General features: G+C 47.7%; 1 protein-coding gene across 2 annotated transcripts; it reads left to right on the top strand.

Moving 5' to 3' along the window:
• The first annotated feature begins 7,511 nt into the window (after window positions 1-7,511).
• On the top strand, window positions 7,512-18,146 carry AAMDC (adipogenesis associated Mth938 domain containing). 2 transcript variants are annotated; one of them, XM_039370046.1, is made up of 4 exons: window positions 7,512-7,535; window positions 9,318-9,463; window positions 14,852-14,947; window positions 17,735-18,146. In XM_039370046.1, exons 2-4 carry the CDS (start codon window positions 9,332-9,334, stop codon window positions 17,873-17,875), a joined length of 369 nt encoding a protein of 122 aa, XP_039225980.1. In that variant the 5' UTR covers window positions 7,512-7,535; window positions 9,318-9,331; the 3' UTR covers window positions 17,876-18,146. The 2 variants fall into 2 exon arrangements, with proteins under 2 accessions (XP_039225980.1, XP_039225979.1); XM_039370045.1 differs by lacking the exon at window positions 7,512-7,535 and adding an exon at window positions 7,552-7,707.
• Window positions 18,147-18,469: the final 323 nt, after the last annotated feature.

An 18,469-nucleotide genomic window follows, 5' to 3' on the forward strand; every position in this document is an offset into this window, starting at 1 on the left:
AATGCTTACCACCATTGTGTATTCTGAGACTTAACAAGCATGTATTAAAAGCATATCTACTTATATTAAAACAATCCAAATTTACGTTTCCCTTTTGCAAAGCATGTAATACTGTAATAAAATATATATACATACAGAAGCAATGAGAAGGTATTTATAATTTTATTGGAAATTACCTTCAGGTGCCTGGCTCCGTATCCAAGCAATTAAAAGTTAAATTAAGAGTTGAGTTATTTTGATGGCCTTTTTGAAAAGGATAATCAACAAAGAAACTGGCTGCTGTGAATTTTCATTCTTTTAAAAACTCAGCAGACAAAAACACAACCTGCTGCAGGATCCTCTGACTTGGGAAAAGGAGAAAGTGGTTTCTATGAGTTACTGACGGAAAATGGGAAAACCAGAGAGATGAAAGACTCCTTAAGATGTTCTGAAGTTACGCCAAGATTTAATTTTACCACTTTATCTCAGGGGCTGCCCCAAAGAAGAGGGAGTCAAGCTACTCTCCAAAGCCCCTGGAGGCAGGACAAGATGCAACAGATGGAAATTAATCCAGGAGAGAAGCAACCTGGAACTAAGGAGAAATTTCCTGACAGTGAGAACAATTAACCAGTGGAACAGCCTGCCTCCAGAAGCAGTGAATGCTCCAACATTGGAAGTTTTTAAGAAGAGACTGGACAGCCATTTGTCCAAAATGGTGTAGGGCCGTGGTGGCGAACCTGTGGCACGCAGAGCCCTCTCTGTGGGCACACGCGCCATCGCTCTAGTCCTAGGCCTTCAGCTGGGTTTTATAAAACCTTTTCGCTTTAGGCCTCTGCCGCTGTGTGCAAAGTTTTTTTCTCGCGGGGAAAAAAAAAAGATGTGGCAAAGTTGCAATTGATTGAACTTTTTAATCCCACCCAGTCTGCCGTTACCACCGCAGCCACGCCCACCCAATGGGCCACACCCACCCAATGCGTCACGCCCACCCAGCACCCTAGGATACATAAGTGGGTTTTGGGTTGCAGTTTGGGCACTCGGTCTCTAAAAGGTTCGCCATCACTGGTGTAGGGTTTCCTGCCTGAGCACGGGGTGGACTAGATGACCTCCAAGGTCCCTTCCAACATCATCATCATCATTCCAGACTGCTTTTAAAATAAACAAACCTTTTTTCCCTTAACAAAAACCCAAAACTACCATCCGTAACAGACAGAACTTTATTAGCATCTTTTGAGTATTCTGTATATCTGAACTCATATTCTACAAGAAAAGGAAGTTTATGGAGGCCTGGATTGTAACGTGCCATACATGCCGCTATGTATGTAGGAGGGCAGGAAATACATGCAGGAAGAGAGGAAGAAAAAAAAAATCTGCAACAAATGCAGAAAACAACAGATATTTTCTCCTGCCTATCCACAGCGCCTTTAGCAACCTCAAAATAAATCCTTTGAATACGTTAGGAAATAGGCATGAGAAAGAGAGAGAGAGAGAGCTGTTCAACCACAAACACAACCACAACTATTCATGCAGTTAAAAGATCTGCCCTATCAGGAGATGGATGGCATATACGATAATACATACATACATAATATACATACAGCCTGTGAACCAAAGAGAAGTTTTAAGGCAGTGAATGGATTATTGTGTAATGTTTCTCTTTTACAAAAATCTCCATTGCTGGAAGTTTTTAAAAAGGGACTGGATAATCCCCTGTCTGAGATGTTAGAGGTCCTTCTGTTTGAGTAGGGGGTTGGACTAGAAGACCTCCAAGGTCCCTTCCAGCTCTATTCTATTGTATTCTATTGTATTCTGTTTTCTGTTCTGTAATTCTATTCTATTTTCTGTTCTGTAATTCTATTCTATTCTATTCTATTCTACAATCTGTCTATTCTATTCTGTATTTCTATTCTATTCTGTAATTCTATTCTACTCTGTATTTCTATTCCATTCCATTCCATATTTTCTATTGTCTTCTATTCTGTATTTCTGTTCTATTCTGTAATTCGATTCTACTCTGTATTTCTATTCCATTCCATTCCATATTTTCTTTTCTATTCTATTCTATTCTATTCTATTCTATTCTATTCTATTCTAATTTTCCATTACATTCCATTCCATATTTTCTATTCTATTCTATTCTATTTATTCTATTCTATTCCACTGCCTTTCAAATTTACAAATATCCCTCAATCTATCTATGTACATGAACCAGAAGGATTAAGTTATAATCAATCCATCTCCGAAGATACAGTCTCTTGTTTAAGAACAGATGAGATGCCTTTGTGATCATCTTATGTATTTTATTGTTTGTTTGTTTACTCACTGGGTTTTTTGTTTGTTTACTCGCTGGATTTTTATCCAGCCGCTTGTTCAGTGTAGTTCAAGCCAGTGTGCACTAATGCTGCTCCAGCCTCCCATTTCTCTGAATAATTCTTTGGGTTCAGAACAAAATGGTGGTCCGGTCACCCAAAAAGCTTCTATGGGGGAGAATGGAGGAGTGTTTTGAACTCCTCAAAAGAGGGTGCAATACTTTCACCACTGGGTCAGATTTGACCATAACCCCTGCTGCAATACCGCACAATTGTTGGTGGCCTGCAAAAAAAGTGGAGCTGTGAACGCTGCTAGACGCAACTATGAGCAATTTATGTTCTCAAGGGGCCACACGAGAAACTGGGACTGTTGTGGTCAGCCGAACCAATAGGGTTGTGAAGGTGTGCAGGCAGTCGCCTACAAAATAAAAGCAATGCAGTTGTATTGTGTGCATGGCTGAGTGCCCTTATTTATATTTGATTTCTAATTTCTGACTGATCTCATGTGGGTCGGGCAAGGATGGAGCCTAGGGGCCATAAAACACCCTGTTCTGTGCTAGGCCATGTCCAGTTTCAAGCAACTTTAAAAACAACATGGAAACCGCACAGTCGCCGGAGAGCATATAAATTTAATATCTAAATCCATCCATCGATCAACCAACCATTCCACCAAAAACTCTTTAGTCCCCATCCTTTTTTTTTAAATCAATCCTTAGTAGAGGAATGCAGTGAATGGAAAAGCTCATGAAGCATGTAAAACAATATGTCAATCTACAGATTTGCCAGAGCAGGACAAACAGAGATAAAAGTAGTCCAAAATTGGAATTAGACAAGGAGCAACTGAAATTCACGATGCCTCTTTTTCCTGTGCGAGGCACACAAAAAGTACACACAAACAAACTTCGCACTGGGGGAAAGAAAAAAATGATGACACTCAAAAGCCAACAGAGAGAACCCGGAGGAGAAGAAAGAAGATAGCCAAGTCTGCAGAGCATAGGTCAGGGATTCTTAACCTCCGAAGCTTTAAGAAGTGTGGACTTCAACTTCCAGAATCCCCCAGGCTAGTGTACTGGCTGGGATATCCTGGGTGTTGAAGTCCACATTTCTTAAAAGTACTGAGCTTGAGAAACATTAAACATAGAGCAGTGGTTCTCAACCTTTTTAATGCTGTGACCACCCAACCGGTCGTAAGTCGAGGACTACACAACCGGTCGTAAGTCGAGGACTACACAACCAGTCGTAAGTTGAGGACTTTCCCTGCCCGGGAGTGCCGCGCATGCGTGATGCCGCCCTCTGCGCCGGCCGAGGCGTAGCTGGCAAGCAGCAGAGACGGAGCAGGCCGACCACCGGCTGGGCCACCAGCTGGCCCAGCCCAAGGGAGGTAAGGCACCCGCCGGGCCCCACACGTGCCAGCAACCCTCCCTGCGCCTGCCTGCCTCCCACCTCTGGCCCTCTTTTATTTATATTTTTAGTAGTTGTTCAGCAGGGAGGGGTGGAAACTTCCAGACAGCTCGCCTTCGCCGCAGACAACTTGCAGCACCGTTTGCAGACTGGGACTTTTGGCGGGCTCAAACAGGGCAGAGACAGCCTGGACAATTCCTATTGGCTTTTGAAAGCCAATAGAATTAGACTCTATTCAAGAGAGTCTATTCTATTGGCTTTCAAAAGCCAATAGAATAAAAGGGAGTAGCACAGCTAAGGAAAAGGGGGAAAAATGGCGGACTACCTGTCGTGACCCACTGGTTGAGAACCGCTGACATAGAGTAACAGAGCTGGAAGGGAACGTGGAGGTCTTCTAGTCCAACCCGCTGCTCAAGCAGGAGACTCTATATCAGGGGTCTTCAAACTTGGCCCTTTTATGACTTGTGGACTTCAACTGCCAGAATTCCTCAGCCAGGCACGCTGGCTGAGGAATTCTGGGAGTTGAAGTCCACAAGTCATAAAAGGGCCAAGTTTGAAGACCCCTGCTCTATACTATTTCAGACAATTGGCTGTCCAATTTTTTCTTAAAAACCTCCCTTGATGGGGCACCTACAACCTCTGAAAGTTGTCAGAAATTGATCCGTGTCATAAAAGCCAATTAGGAAAGGTTGGGAGTAGAGAGAGCTGCAAGTCAGGGGTGTCTGCGGGGTGCTGTCAAAAAAGGTCAAGAGGGCAGTCACAATCACGGAGTCGAATCTCTTCCTGCTTTTTATGAAAATGTCACATATAAACAACAGCATTGACTAACCCTTTGTGTGCACCCACTTGGTTTCTCAGACCAGTACCTTGCAAACCATCCCTGAAGCTGCAGAGGGAACAGTTCCTCCAAAGCAGGGGTCTTCATACTCGGCCCTTTTATGATTCGTGGACCTCAACTCCCAGAATTCCTCAGCTAGGAACGCTGGCTGAGGAATTCTGGGAGTCGAAGGCCACGAGTCATAAAAGGGCTCAGTTGGAAGACCCCTGCTCCAAAGAGAACTCAGGGAGAACAACACAAAAGGAAGAACAGCCAGGGCACGGATGAGGATTAATCCGTCCTTTAGATATCCTGGCTTTGACAGATAAAAAAAGTCCCAATCTTTTCAAGGCATTCCAATCTTTCCTCCACTGCCTTAAAGTGCTGGCCTAGAACCCAGGAGATTGAGTTTTACGTCTCTCTTGGCCATGAAAGTTGACTGGGTGACTTTGGACCACCCCTTCTCCTTCCGTCCAACCCATCTCACAGGGTTGTTAGTGTGGGGAAAATAGGCAGGGCAGTTAGGTGTATTCATTGCCCTGAGCTGTACATATGTATATAACCCGAGATATTGGAACATAGCAGTATTCCAGTATCTCAGAGGCTGCTCCAGAGAAGAGGGAGTCAAGCTATTCTCCAAAGCCCCTGAAGGCAGAACAAGAAGCAACGGATGGAAACTAATCAAAGAGAGAAGCAACCTAGAACTAAGGAGAAACTTCGTGACAGTCAGAACAATTAACTAGTGGAACAACCTGCTTCCAGAAGTGGTGAATGCTCCAACACTGGAAGTTTTAAAGAAGAGACTGGACAGCCATTTGTCTGAAATGGTATAGGGTTTCCTACCTGAGCAGGGGGTTGGACTAGATGACCTCCAAGGTCCCTTGCAACATCATCATCATTATATACATGTGTGTGGGTGTCTATCTATACACATACATACAGGAAGTCCTCGACTTACAAGACTTCCTTTAGTGACCAATCAAAGTTACAACAGCGCTAAAAAAAGTGACTTATGACCATTTTTCACAAGACCATTGCAGCCTCCCCATGGTCATGTGATCAAAATTCAGGTGTTTGGCAACCGACTCCTATTTATGATGGTTGCAGCGTCCTGGGGCCAGGTGATCAGCTTCTGCAACCTTCTGACAAGCAAAATCGACGGGGAAACCAGATTCACTTAACCACCCTGTTACTAACTTAACAACTGCAACGATTCACTTAACAACTGTGGCAAGAAAGGTCGCAACATGGGGGAAAACTCACTGAACAAACGTTTCACTTTGCAATATAAATGTTGGGCTCAATTGTGGTCATAGGTTGAGGACTACCTGCATTCATTGCCCTGAGTTATACATATATATGTATGTGTGTGTATCCATCCATCCGCTTGGGGAGGGGATAATGGGCATGTAGTGGAAGATGGGTACAAGATTCCTCTTTCTTTTGACCAGCAAGTGCTCCCTGCTTTGGGGAATCCGATCTTCCTGGTACTCTGGCATCTCTCTGCTGTATTATTATATTATCTATCTATCTATCTATCTATCTATCTATCTATCTATCTATCTATCTATCTATCTATCCATCCATCCATCTACACAACATACACACATATACATGTATATACATATACATACATATTTACAAGTATACAAATATATACATGTACATATACATACATATATACGTATACATGTATATATACATGTAAATACATATGTATATACGTATACACAAACACATGCACACATTTATACCTATAAAAGGCAGGATAAAAATATTAATACAATAACAATAACATTTATAAGAATACAGCAGAGAGATGCCAGAGTACCAGGAAGATAAGGAGCACTGGCAGGTCAGAGTCAGAGGAAAGAGGAATCTTGTACCCATGTTCCACTACGTGCCCATCATCCCCTTCTCTCCGCCCCCCCCCCAGCTGCTCAGTTCCTATTTATCTGAAGGCGGCCGGGGCAGCAGGAGGGACCCCCCCCGGTCTGGCTGCTCCTTGGAGCCCGGGAGTCCCTCAGGGGCCGACCCGGGTCGGCGTCTCGTGCGAACGCAGCGCCCGCGGGAAGCCCGGCCGGAGCGGCCCGATCCAAGCAAGGTTGCGAGGCGAAGCCCCCGACGGAGCAGGACAAAAGGGCCCGACGCCCCCCGAGGCCGAGAGAAAGGAGGCGGCTCACCCCGGCAACGCGAGAGGCAGGCCCGGCCAGGCCACGAGAAGCGGCGGCGGCGGCGGCCCGGAGAAAAGCGAAGCGGGCCCGGCGAGGCTTCGAAGGCCCGCTCGTGCTCCCAGGAGCCGCTCGGGCCCGCGGCTGAGGGAGGCGGCCGGGCTGGGCTGGGCTTACCTTGCTCGCCGGGCTCCTGCGGCGGCTGCAAGACGCGCTCCAGCTCCGGGAAGGGCAGGTCGGGCAGGTCGAGGAGGGCGCCGTACCTCTCCAGGAAGGAGCAGACGACGGCGAAGTTGGGCCACGAGCCCGGGCAGGGCGAGCCCTCCGACGACGGCGGGGCGGCGGGGAAAGGCGGGGAGGGGGGAGCCGCCGCCGCCGCCGCCGCAGCCGCCATCTTGGAACCTGAGAGGATGGATGGAGGAGGAGGAGGAGGAGGAGGGGGAGAGGCGGGTCCGGCGGGCGCGCGGAGGAGGAAGGCAGGGGGCGCTGTGACGGGAAGAGGCCTGCCCCACCTCCTCCCGGCGGCATTCTCCCGTCAGGCCCCGCGAGAGGAGGCGAGGAGAGGCGCCGCGAAAGGGCGGGAGCGCTGGGAAAGAGCGGCCCGCAGAGCTGGCCCCGCTCTCTCGTTGGTTAGCCCTTCGGGCTGATTGACACAGGAACCAAAACGACGCTTGCGTTGGGGAGGCCAGGGGAGGGGCGGGGAGGGGAGGGGAGGGGGGCAGAAGGGGAAAGGGGCGGGGAGAGAACGCCGCCTGAGCCAATCTCGCCGGCGGCGACATAGAAAGGGGCCCAATCATAGTAGAAGGCTCGAGGGAGGCGGCCGCCGAGACTCCGCCCGCCCCACAAAAAGGGGGCCTGGCCGTAAGTGGCGCGCGTGCCCCGGGGAGGGGTGTGAAAAGCGGGGAGGCCCGATGTTATGGAGAGGTTTGTTAGTGGGCGCGGCCCGTGTTTGTCACATCGCCTTTGGCCAATGAGGGGCATGAGGGGGCGTTTCCTCCCGGACAGGGGAGCGACAGGTCCGTGGCCTGGACAGGTGAGCGGACTACAAACCCCCACGCTGTGGATGATGGGAACTGTAGTCTGGCGGATCTGTGGAGGGCCGCCTTCTTGGGTGGGAGGGCTTGTCAGCTGCCTTTGGAATACAAAACAGTCCTCGACTTACGGCCACAATCGAGCCCCAAGATTTCTGTTGGGAAGCGAGACTGTTGTTAAGTAAATTTGCCCCATTTTACGACCACAGTTCTTAAGTGAATGACTGCACATGCTAAATTAGTAAGATGGTTGTTAAGTGAGTTTGGTTCTCCCCCATGGGCTTTGCTGGTCAGAAGGTCACAAAAGGAGATCACGTGACCCCCGGGGACACTGCAACTGTCATAAATACGAGTCAGTTGCCGAGCGTCTTGAATTTTCATCACAGGACCTGGGGGGACGCTGCAATGGTCGTTAAGTGTGAAAATCGGTCACAAGTCACTTTTCTCAGTGCCGTTGTAACTTTAAACAGTCACTAAACAAACTGTTGTAAGTCGAGGACAGCCTGTACAAACCGCCTAGAGTCCCTTCAGCTGGAATGGCCAGTGTAGAAATTTGACAAATAAATAAAATAACACTAAAACAGGCAGGTTGTAAAATATGGTAATAGAATAAAATAGAACAGAGAACAGAGAACAGAACAGAACAGAACAGAACAGAACAGAACAGAATAGAATAGATGGAGTACAGGACTACTCAACTGGTGCAGCACCGTTTGCAGAATGGGACTTTTGGCAGGCTCAGCAGGGCAGAGACAGCTTGGACAATTCCTATTGGCTTTTGAAAGCCAATAGAATTAGACTCTATTCAAGAGAGTCTATTCTATTGGCTTTCAAAAGCCAATAGAATAAAAGGGAGTAGCACAGCTAAGGAAAAGGGGGAAGAAAATGGCGGACTGCGTTGTTTGGCGACCCCTGTGAAATGGTTGTTCAACCCCAAATGGGGTCCTGACCCACAGGTTGAGAACCACTGTAATAAGATGTCAAATTAGTTAAAATTCACAGCTCCTGGAGACAAGCAGTTCCACTGGTTAATTATTCTAACTGTCAGGAAGTTTCTCCTTAGTTCCAGGTTGCTTCTCTCCTTGATTAGTTTCCATCTGTTGATTCTTCTCCTGCCTTCAGGGGCTTTGGAGAATAGCTTGACTCTCTCTTCTTTGGGGCAGCCCCTGAGATACTGGAACACTGCTATCATGTCCCCCCTTGCCCTTCTGTTCATTAAACTAGACATACCCAATTCCAGCAATATGTTATCATTTTTGTTGCTCTTCTCTGCACTCTTTGTAGACTCTCAACATCTTTTTTACATGGTGGGGACTAAAACTGGATGCCGGATTCTAAGCGTGGCCTTACCAAGGCCTTGCAAAGTGGTATTAACACTTCCCGTGATCTTGATTCTGTCCCTCTGTTCGTGCATCCTAGAACTTAAAAAGCCTATCTCCTTCTCTTTGATGGGTTATTTTAGAAGTCAGCAATTAAGGCAACTTTAGGACCTGTGGACTTCAACTCCCAGCTATGCAGGCTCAGGAATTCTGGGAGTTGAAGTCCTCATGCCTTAAAATTGTCAAGTTTGGGAAACACTGTTTTAACTCTTATTCTTCTCTCTCCCTTTCAGACATCCACCCGGCTATGTCTTCCCCCGAAATTGCCTCCCTCTCATGGGGACGGATGACCGTGAGAGGCTGCCCCACTACCTATAAAGACTGTAAAGTGTGGCCTGGAGGCAGCCGGACATGGGATTGGAGAGAAACAGGCACGGAGGTAGGTATCTTGGCCCATCCTGGGAGAATTCCTTTGGGGTCTCCTTTGTCATCGTCAGGCAGTTTGATGCCCCAGAAAGAATCCCAGCTTTGTCCAGCCAAAAGGAGTGAGACTTGGGAATTCCCTCAGAGCCTGCGGTTAAGCAAGCTAGAAAAAATGTGGCCTCCATCTTATCTGATTCCTGCACATGCTTCCTATGTTGGACCAGTCAGTTAGCTTAAGAACTGTATGTTAAAGCAGTTAACATTTAGAGGGTTAAACGCTGTTTCCTTAAGAGATGGCTTATGAGTAATGTAGTTTTAGCTGTTAGTTAATCCTATAGTTCATCTAGACCAGGGGTGTCAAACTCAATTTCACTGAGGGTCGCATCAGCATTGCTGTTGCCCTCGGGGGGGGGGAGATGTGGCCTACTGCGTGGGCATGGCCAGCTCTACATCGTTTGCGTCAAGGGTGCCTGTGGGGGCCTGGGCAGGAGTGGGACAGATCTGACGGTCTCTGGCAGAAGGGGGTGGGACTGGGGCAAGCACCAAGGCATGGTCCATTTCTGCATTTCTCACAAAGGGGGACACCTCCCCAGCATGCACCCAGGAGGCGGGGCCAACGCGGCAGGGGGTGGTTCCTCGCTGTTTCCAGACAGCCTTGTGGAGCTAAGACTGAATGCGTTTCAGCATAGATGGCCACCACAAAATTGTACATTGGCTCCCGGCCGGTTTGGGCCAGGGCAAGGCAGCAGGGGCCGTTCCCTCATTGTTTCCAGGATGCCTTCACAGGCCACATGAAACCACTTCGCAGGCCGCATCCGGCCCCCGGGCCTTGTGTTTGACATGTCTGGCCTAGAGTCTTTTTCTCATGCTTGAGCAGCAGGTTGGACTAGATGACCTCCAAGGTCCCTTCCAACTCTTGTCACGCTGTTCCTGCTACCTGCAGCCGGGTCTGGACGTTGAGGGGAAGGAGGCTGAATTTACAGCCTGTGAAGAAGTTCATTTTGCGATGACTCCTGTGTAAAAGCCACTGGGTGTCCTGAGACCTCAGACGCTGGTCCTATGGGAGTGGCTGGGCTGAGATCTCTAGCAACATGTAAGGTTTACACGCAGAAGGGGGAAATCCATTGTGCTTTTACCTGTGAAATGAGTCCATATTACTACCTACATTCTGGAAGAACTACCTACTACATAACCGTGAGTTAATGTTTTGAGGATACCTGGAATCAAAGCAATCTTTGTTTTGACTTATTCATCGAGTTCTCTGTCTGTGTCAAGTGGAACCTAGTAGCCTTCTCTACGTGAGGCAGAATAGTAAAAGAACAATGGATATTCCCCCTTCTTCCCAAACCTGGATAAATTACCCCAAATTGAATAAAAATGTTTTTTTCTTTCGGGTAAAGACACACAAACTTATTATCCGTGACAACTGGGACATTTAAACTGAGTTTTAGATGGCCATGTATACAGGTGGTGCTTGCCTTACTTAAAACAGTTCATTTAGTGACTGAAGTTACTACCACCACCACCAAAAAAAGCGACTTACCATTGTTTTTCACACTTAATGATTGTATTAGCCTCCCTATGGTCACGTGATCAGACTTCAGATGTGTGGCAACTGACATGTGTTTAGGTATGTATAGTATAATATGCTTAGGTGTATGTCATGTATGTGTTTTTTTACTTTGAGAGCAGGCAACTAAATTTCATTTTTGATGTGTGCTGTTGTGCCCACAGTAAAAAAAATGACAATAAAGGTTATCTTATCTTATCTTATGACGGTGGCAGTGTCCTGGATCATGTGAGGACTACCTACCTATACATTAAAATCCCTTTTTTTTTTTCTTTTCTTTTTCCCCACAGAATTGTAATGGGTCACTGTTAAAAGGAGGCTACAGTTTTTAGAGGTGGGAGAAAAATGTTTTCCTTGCGCCTTGTTCAGACACCGATTCTTTCTTTATCAATTGTCATTTCCCCCCGCCCCACTGAGAAAAAAATAAATCCCTGCACAGTGATTTTTGGATTAAAAAAAAACAACGGAATGGAAGTCTAATCGCATCTTAAAAAAATTTTTCACCTTCCATGCATCCCCTCCTGGCACTTCCTTCCTCAGAAGACTGGACTTGTTCCTTTAGGCCAGGGGTAGGCAACCTTGGCTGTTTTATGACTCATGGACTTCAACTCCCAGAATTCCTGAGCCAGCATGGGGAAACTATGGCCCCTTCATGACTTGTGGACTTCAACTCCCAGAATTCCTGAGCCAGCCATGCTGAGGGGAAAGGGAGAGGTTTCCAAGCTGAGCCACGTTGGCTCAGGAATTCTGGGAGTTGAAGTCCACGAGTTATAAAAGAGCCAAGGTTGCCTACCCCTGGCCTAGCCCACTGTTTCTCAGCCTTGGGTACTTTAAGAGATGTGGACTTCAACTCCCAGAATTCCTGAGCCAGCTTGGGAGAACTATGGCCCCTTTATGACTTGTGGACTTCAACTCCCAGAATTCCTGAGCCATCATGGAGGAACTATGGCCCCTTCATGACTCGTGGACTTCAACTCCCAGAATTCCTCAGCCAGCATGGGGGAACTATGGCCCCCTCATGACCTGTGGACTTCAACTCCCAGAATTTCTGAGCCATCATGGGGGAACTATGGCCCCTTCATGACTCGTGGACTTCAACTCCCAGAATTCCTCAGCCAGCATGGGGGAACTATGGCCCCTTTATGATTCGTGGACTTCAACTCCCAGAATTCCTCAGCCAGCATGGGGGAACTATGGCCCCTCATGACTCGTGGACTTCAACTCCCAGAATTCCTGAGCCAGCATGGCTCAGCTTGGAAACCTCTCCCTTTCCCCTCAGCATGGCTGGCTCAGGAATTCTGGGAGTTGAAGTCCATGAGTCATAAAAGAGCCAAGGTTGCCTACCGCTACTTTAGGCTGTGGGATGATTTTAATGAACTTTTTTTTTAATAATTGGTTTTTAATTCATCCTTCCTTTGGATATAGAGAAAAAAAATTAAAAATAACTATTTTTATGTTATTTTATTGGCACACGTCCCAGAGTCCCTCTGTGAGGGAGAAGGCTGATTTCAAATGTTGATTAAAATGGAAATTAATAAATAAAAGCTTGTTAAAAATAAACATACTCACGCACACCCACAGGCCTACTAGGAGCAGCTGCAGAGCCGGAAGGCTGCAGTAGTTTATTATGCAAATTTGCATACAAATTACAATGAGAAGGCAGAAGGGAAATAAGCAAACAGGCTTAAAAAAAAAAAGTCAGATCTGCCTCAACAAAGCTGTCATTTACCAGAAGAGGTTAATTCGATCAGTGGGAAATCAGGCCAGTAAAACACTTAAATTCTTCTGCTTCGTGGAATCAGATTCTACAAAAGGGTTTGGGAATAGGGATAAGTAGAAAAAGCTGACTGGTGTGGGTGTGGGTGGGTGCGCGCGCATATGTGCCCCCAACAATCTGGGTCCTCATTTTACTGACCTCAGAAGAAGGGAAGGCTGAGTCAACCTTCAGCAGGTCAGGATCAAACTGCTGGCAGTCGGCAGAATTAGCCTGCAGTACTGCATTCTAACCACTATGGCGCTATGCCTTCCTTCCCTCCCTCCCTTCCTTCCCTCCCCTTTCTACCCTCCTTCCTTTCCTTCCCTCCCTCCCTCCCTTCCTTTCTACCTTCCTTCCGTTCCTTCCTTTCCCTTTCTCCCTTCCTTTCTATCCTTCCTTTCCTTCCCACCCTTCCTTCCTCCCTTTCTACCTTCCTTCCTTCCCTCTCCTTTTTTCCTTCCCTTCCTCCCTTCCCAATAACATTTAAACTTATATGCATATATACAAGGTTAAACTTATATACCGCTTCACAGTGCTTTATGGCCCTGCAATGCTGCATTCTAACTATTGCACCATCACAGCTCCTCCCTCCCTCCCTCCCTCCCTTCCCTCCTTCCCAATAGGCCTTAGACTTATATACTACTTTATAATGCTTTACAGCCCTCTCTAAGCAGTTTACAGAATCAGCATATTTCCCCCCCCCCCCAACAATCTGGGTCCTCATTTTACCTACCTCGGAAGGAGGAAAGGCTGAGTCAACCTTGAGCTGGTCAGACTGTCTTTTTTTTTTTCCAGTACTGTGGTAATTTCAAACGGCCACTAAACGAATGGTTGTAAGTCAAGGACTATCTGTATCTGTATCATCAAAAGGGCTGCAGAAGCTTCCCTGCCTCCACTACAGCAGAAGGAGCCATGAAGTTCCAGGTTGATCCTTGAAGGGTGGCAATTCTCAACCTGCGCTCCCCCCAGTTCTAGTGAAATCAACACAGGTAGTTCTCAACTTACAACATTTCATTTAATGACCGTTCGACGTTCCAACGGCACTGAAAAAAGTGTCTCACGATCGTTTTCCACACTTATGACTGCTGCAGCCTCCCCGTGATCACATGATTTACATTCAGATGCTTGACAACTGGGATCATATTTATGACAATTCCAGTGTCCCAGATCATGTGATCCCCACTGTCATGTGATCAAAGTTCAGATGCTTGGTGACTGACTCGTATTTATGATGGTTGGCAGTGTCCCGGGGTCATGTGATCCCCTTTTGCGACCTTCTGACAAGCAAAGTCAATGGGGGAAGCCAGATTCACTCAACCACCCTGTTCCTAATTTAACAACTGCAGTCATTCCCTTAACAAATATGGCAGGAAAAGTCATCAAATGGGGCAAGAGTCACTCCATGGATTTTTCACTTAGCAACATCGATTCTGGGCTCAGTCGTGCTCGTACGTCGAGGACAGTGGTGGAATTCAAATACTTGAACAACCGGTTCTCTTATTCGATGCAGGCCTGGGCCTCTGAGGCCTAGAACGGACTTCCGGAAGTGGCATCCACGCACTTCCGGTGGGCCGTTCTAGGCCTGGGAGGCCTCCTCCAGGTCTTTGAGGCCTAGAACAGACTTCCAAAAGTGGCATCCACGCACTTCCGCTGGACTGTTCTAGGGCTGGGAGGCCTCCAGGTCTTTGAGGCCTAGAACAGACTTCCGGAAGTGGCATCCACGCACTTCCGCTGGACTGTTCTAGGGCTGGGAGGCCTCCAGGTCTTTGAGGCCTAGAACAGACTTCCGGAAGTGGCATCCACGCACTTCCGCTGGACTGTTCTAGGCCTGGGAGGCCTCCAGGTCTTTGAGGCCTAAAACAGACTTCCAGAAGTGACATCCACACACGTCCGGCAGGCCTAGACTGGATTTCTGGAAGCCCGCCGGTTCTCCGAATGCAGCAAAAATTAGCTACCGGTTCTGCCAAACTGATGCGAACCGGCTGAATCCCATCACTGGTCGAGGACCTTCCCGTATTAATTTGGTGCCATGGCAAAACCATCTCCCCTTAACGTCTCTTTTTTTTCCCCCTACCCAGCATGTCCCTGGAGTTCAGCCTGCAGATGTGAAAGAAGTTCTTGAAAAGGATGTGAAAACATTAGTCATCGGTCGGGGCATGAGCGAGGCCTTGCAGGTAGGTTTTCTCAGGTGAGATGAGCCCTGAGCAAGGATCTGCTTCCCCGCTAGGCGAGAATAATCTGTATTCATCAAAGCAGAGAAGAGCAACAAAGATGATTAGGGGACTGGAGGCTAAAACATATGAAGAACGGCTGAAGGAACTGGGCATGGTTAGTCTAGGGAAGTGAAGGACCAGGGGTAGACATGATAGCAGTCTCCCAATATCTCAGGGGCTGCCACACACAGGAGGGGGATCAACCTATTCTCCGAAACACCTGAAGGCAGGTCAAAGAATAATGGATGGAAATTGACCAAGGAGAGAAGCAACCTGAAATTGAGGAGAAACTTCCTGACAGTGAGGACAATCAAGCAGTAGAACAGAAATCGTGGGCGCCCCATCGCTGGAGGTTTTCAAAAAGAGACTGGACAATCACCTGTCTTGAGATGTTATAGGTTCCAGGGGGCTGGACTAGAAGACCTCCAAGGTCCCTTCCAGCTCCAGTCTATTCTAACCTGGACACACCATGCTTCAGTTATTACAGCCCAAGACCCGCATTGGCAAGTTTAGCTGATCACCAAATGTAGTAAGATCACTTGTGGGGCCCTTGCAAACCCATCAGCAGCTTGGAATACCTTCCGGGGTGCGGGGTTACGGCCGATCCCTTGAATGGAGTTCGGAGGGGATGACGGCCGTCAAACTCTTGGGAAAGAGCTCTGTTAAGGACGGTCAGTCTTGAAGGCTCCTTGAGACCTCTGGGTGGTTGCAGAGCTTTCTGGGTTATCGGCTGGAGGGGATCGAGGGTGAGAAAGGATGCGTCTCCCTCACCTTTGTGGGGGCCTAACGGAGTCTGACTGGGAGGGAGAAAAAAAAAAAACGATGGAGGGAGTTGGTCGTTGGGGTATGGAGGAGTATTGAGGTGGCCTTGAGATAGGAATTCAATTCAGTGACCGTTCTGTAAATATCAGGCTGGCATGAACAGAAAGGAGGGGGGGGGAATTCAAGATTGCCCCATCTCTTTTTTCTTTAGTATTGGGGAGAAAGGAAGGGGAAGGGGAAAGGAAGAAGATTGGAGGGGAGGGAAGGAGGAAGGAAGGAAAGGAAAGGAAAAGGGAGGGGAGAGGAATAGGATGGGAAGGGAAGGAGAGGAAAAAGATGGGAAGGGAAGGAGAGGGGAAGGGAAAAGAAAGGGAAGGAAGGGGGAGAGGAAAGGAAAAGGATGGGAAGGAAAAGGAGCAGAAGGAAAGGGAAGGGGAAAGGAAAGGGATGGGAAGGGAAGGAGAGGGGAAGAGAAAAGGATAGGAAGCAAAGGGATGGAAAAGGAAGGAAAGGTGAGGGGAAAGGAAAGGAAAAGGATGGGAAGAAAAGGAAAGGGGAGGGGAGGGGAAGGAAAAGGAGGGGAAGGAAATGGAGGGGAAGGAAAGGGGAGGGGAGGGGAAGGAAAAAGATGGGAAGGGAAGGAGAGGGGAAGGGAAAAGAAAAGGATGGGGAAAAAAAGGAAAGGGGAGGGGAGGGGAGGGGAAGGAAAGGGAAGGGGAAGGAAAAAGATGGGAAGGAGAGGGGAAGGGAAAAGAAAAGGATGGGAAGGAAAGGGATGGAAAAGGAAGGAAAGGTGAGGAGAAAAGAAGGGAAGGAAAGGAAAGGGAAAGGAAAGGGGGTCCATTTGAACGACAGGCAGTCCTGGACCTACAATTTTAGTGACCGTTCAGCGTTAACAGCCCTGAAAAAAGTGACTTATAACAGGTTTGCCACACTTATGACAACATCTCTGTGGCCCCACGATCAAAATTCAGACGCTTGGCAACTGACTCATATTTACGACGGTTGCCATGTCCCCAGGGTCACGTGATCCCTTTTGGCGACCTTCTGACAAGCAAAGTCATTGGGGGAAGCCAGATTCAGTTCACCACCGTGTTACTAACAACTACTGCAGCAATTCGCTTAAGAACCATGGCAAGAAAGGTCATAAAATGGGGCAAAGCTCACCTAACAACCATCTCGCTCAGCAACAGAAATTGTGGGCTCCATTGTGGTCATTACGTCGAGGCCTGCCTGTACTGAAGCTGTAGTGCTGTACGGCTTAATAACAATTTCGAAATTACTGACATTTTACCTCAGGGGTCTTCAAAGTTGGCCCTTTTATGACTTGTGGACTTCAACTCCCAGAATTCCTGAGTCAGCATGAGGGAACTATGGCCCCTTCATGACTTGCGGACTTCAACTCCCAGAATTCCTAAGCCGGCATGAGGGAACTATGGCTCTTTTATGACTTGCAGACTTCAACTCCCACAATTCCTGTGCCAGCATGAGGGAACTATGGCCCCTTCATGACTCGCGGACTTCAACTCCCAGAATTCCTGAGCCAGCATGGGGAAACTATGGCCCCTTCATGACTTGCAGACTTCAACTCCCAGAATTCCTCAGCCAGCATGGGGGAACTATGGCCCCTCCATAACTTGCGGACTTCAATTCCCAGAATTCCTCAGCCAGCATGGGGGAACTATGGCCCCTTGATGACTTGTGGACTTCCAGAATTCCTCAGCCAACATGCCTGGCTGAGGAATTCTGGGAGTTGAAGTCCACAAGTCATAAAAGGGCCACGTTTGAAGCTTTACCTGATCCTGTAGGGTTATTTTTATGTCCTTACACCCTGTTGCACCAGCACGCTTCCTTTTTAATCAATGGTAAACATGTTTGAGGTTCTGCTATAGATGTAAAAGTGGGTTAATTCTATTTTAATAAAGAAAATTGCTCCAACGATGCCACAGATTTTCATTGGTTTTTTTTCTCTCCCACCCCCCCCAGGTCCCGCCAGCCACAGTGGAGTATCTGAGGAAGCATGGGATTGATGTGATGGTCTTGCAAACGGAGCAGGCTGTGAAAGAATATAATATTTTGGCTTCCCAGGGAGTCAGAGTGGGCGGAGTCTTCCATTCTACCTGTTAGAGCAGGGGTCCTCAACCTTGGCAACTTTTAAGATTTGTGGACTTCAACTCCCAGAATTCTGGGAGTTGGTCCACAAGTCTTAAAGTTGCCAAGGTTGGAGACCCCTGTGTTAGAGGGCAGACACAAAACCCCTCTCTCCGTCTTCCACCTGGCTCCTACGAGGAAATTAAAAGGAACATTTTCTCTGTGTGTGCTGTGCCAACTTTTGAACACGTTCCAGCCAGGAATAAAACCATTTGCCCAAAAAAAATAAAGGCCCCAGCCAATTTTATCGGCTTGTGTTTAAGTGCATAAAGGAAAACTAGACGGAAGGTGTCAGCCTTGCTAGGTAGACCAGATGGGGGGGGAAAACACAACCAGACAAGCTAATTCTACATTATTGTAAAATTACATTAAGGAACAACCTGCCTCCAGAAATTGGGAATGCTCCAACACTGGACGTTTTTAAGAAGAGACTGCACAACCATTTGTCCCAAATGATATAGGGCACAGGTTGGCAACCTGCGGCTCCGGAGCCGCATGCGGCTCTTTGAGCCTTCCCCTGCGGCTCCCAGCCTCCTCTGCCTTTGCAGAGTGAGACAGAGACAGAGAGAG

The sequence above is a fragment of the Crotalus tigris genome, unplaced genomic scaffold, assembly GCF_016545835.1.
Source record: "Crotalus tigris isolate CLP2741 ecotype Arizona unplaced genomic scaffold, ASM1654583v1 scf7180000021352.268788, whole genome shotgun sequence".
Classification (NCBI taxonomy): Eukaryota; Metazoa; Chordata; class Lepidosauria; order Squamata; family Viperidae; genus Crotalus; species Crotalus tigris.

Bases quoted from the DNA above. Each gene is read 5' to 3' on its own strand.
- AAMDC (XM_039370046.1), top strand. From the start codon at position 9,332: ATGTCTTCCCCCGAAATTGCCTCCCTCTCATGGGGACGGATGACCGTG. The intron at 9,464-14,851 runs GTAGGTATCTTG...CCCCCTACCCAG, and splicing joins GGAGAGAAACAGGCACGGAG to CATGTCCCTGGAGTTCAGCC. The intron at 14,948-17,734 runs GTAGGTTTTCTC...CACCCCCCCCAG, and splicing joins GCATGAGCGAGGCCTTGCAG to GTCCCGCCAGCCACAGTGGA.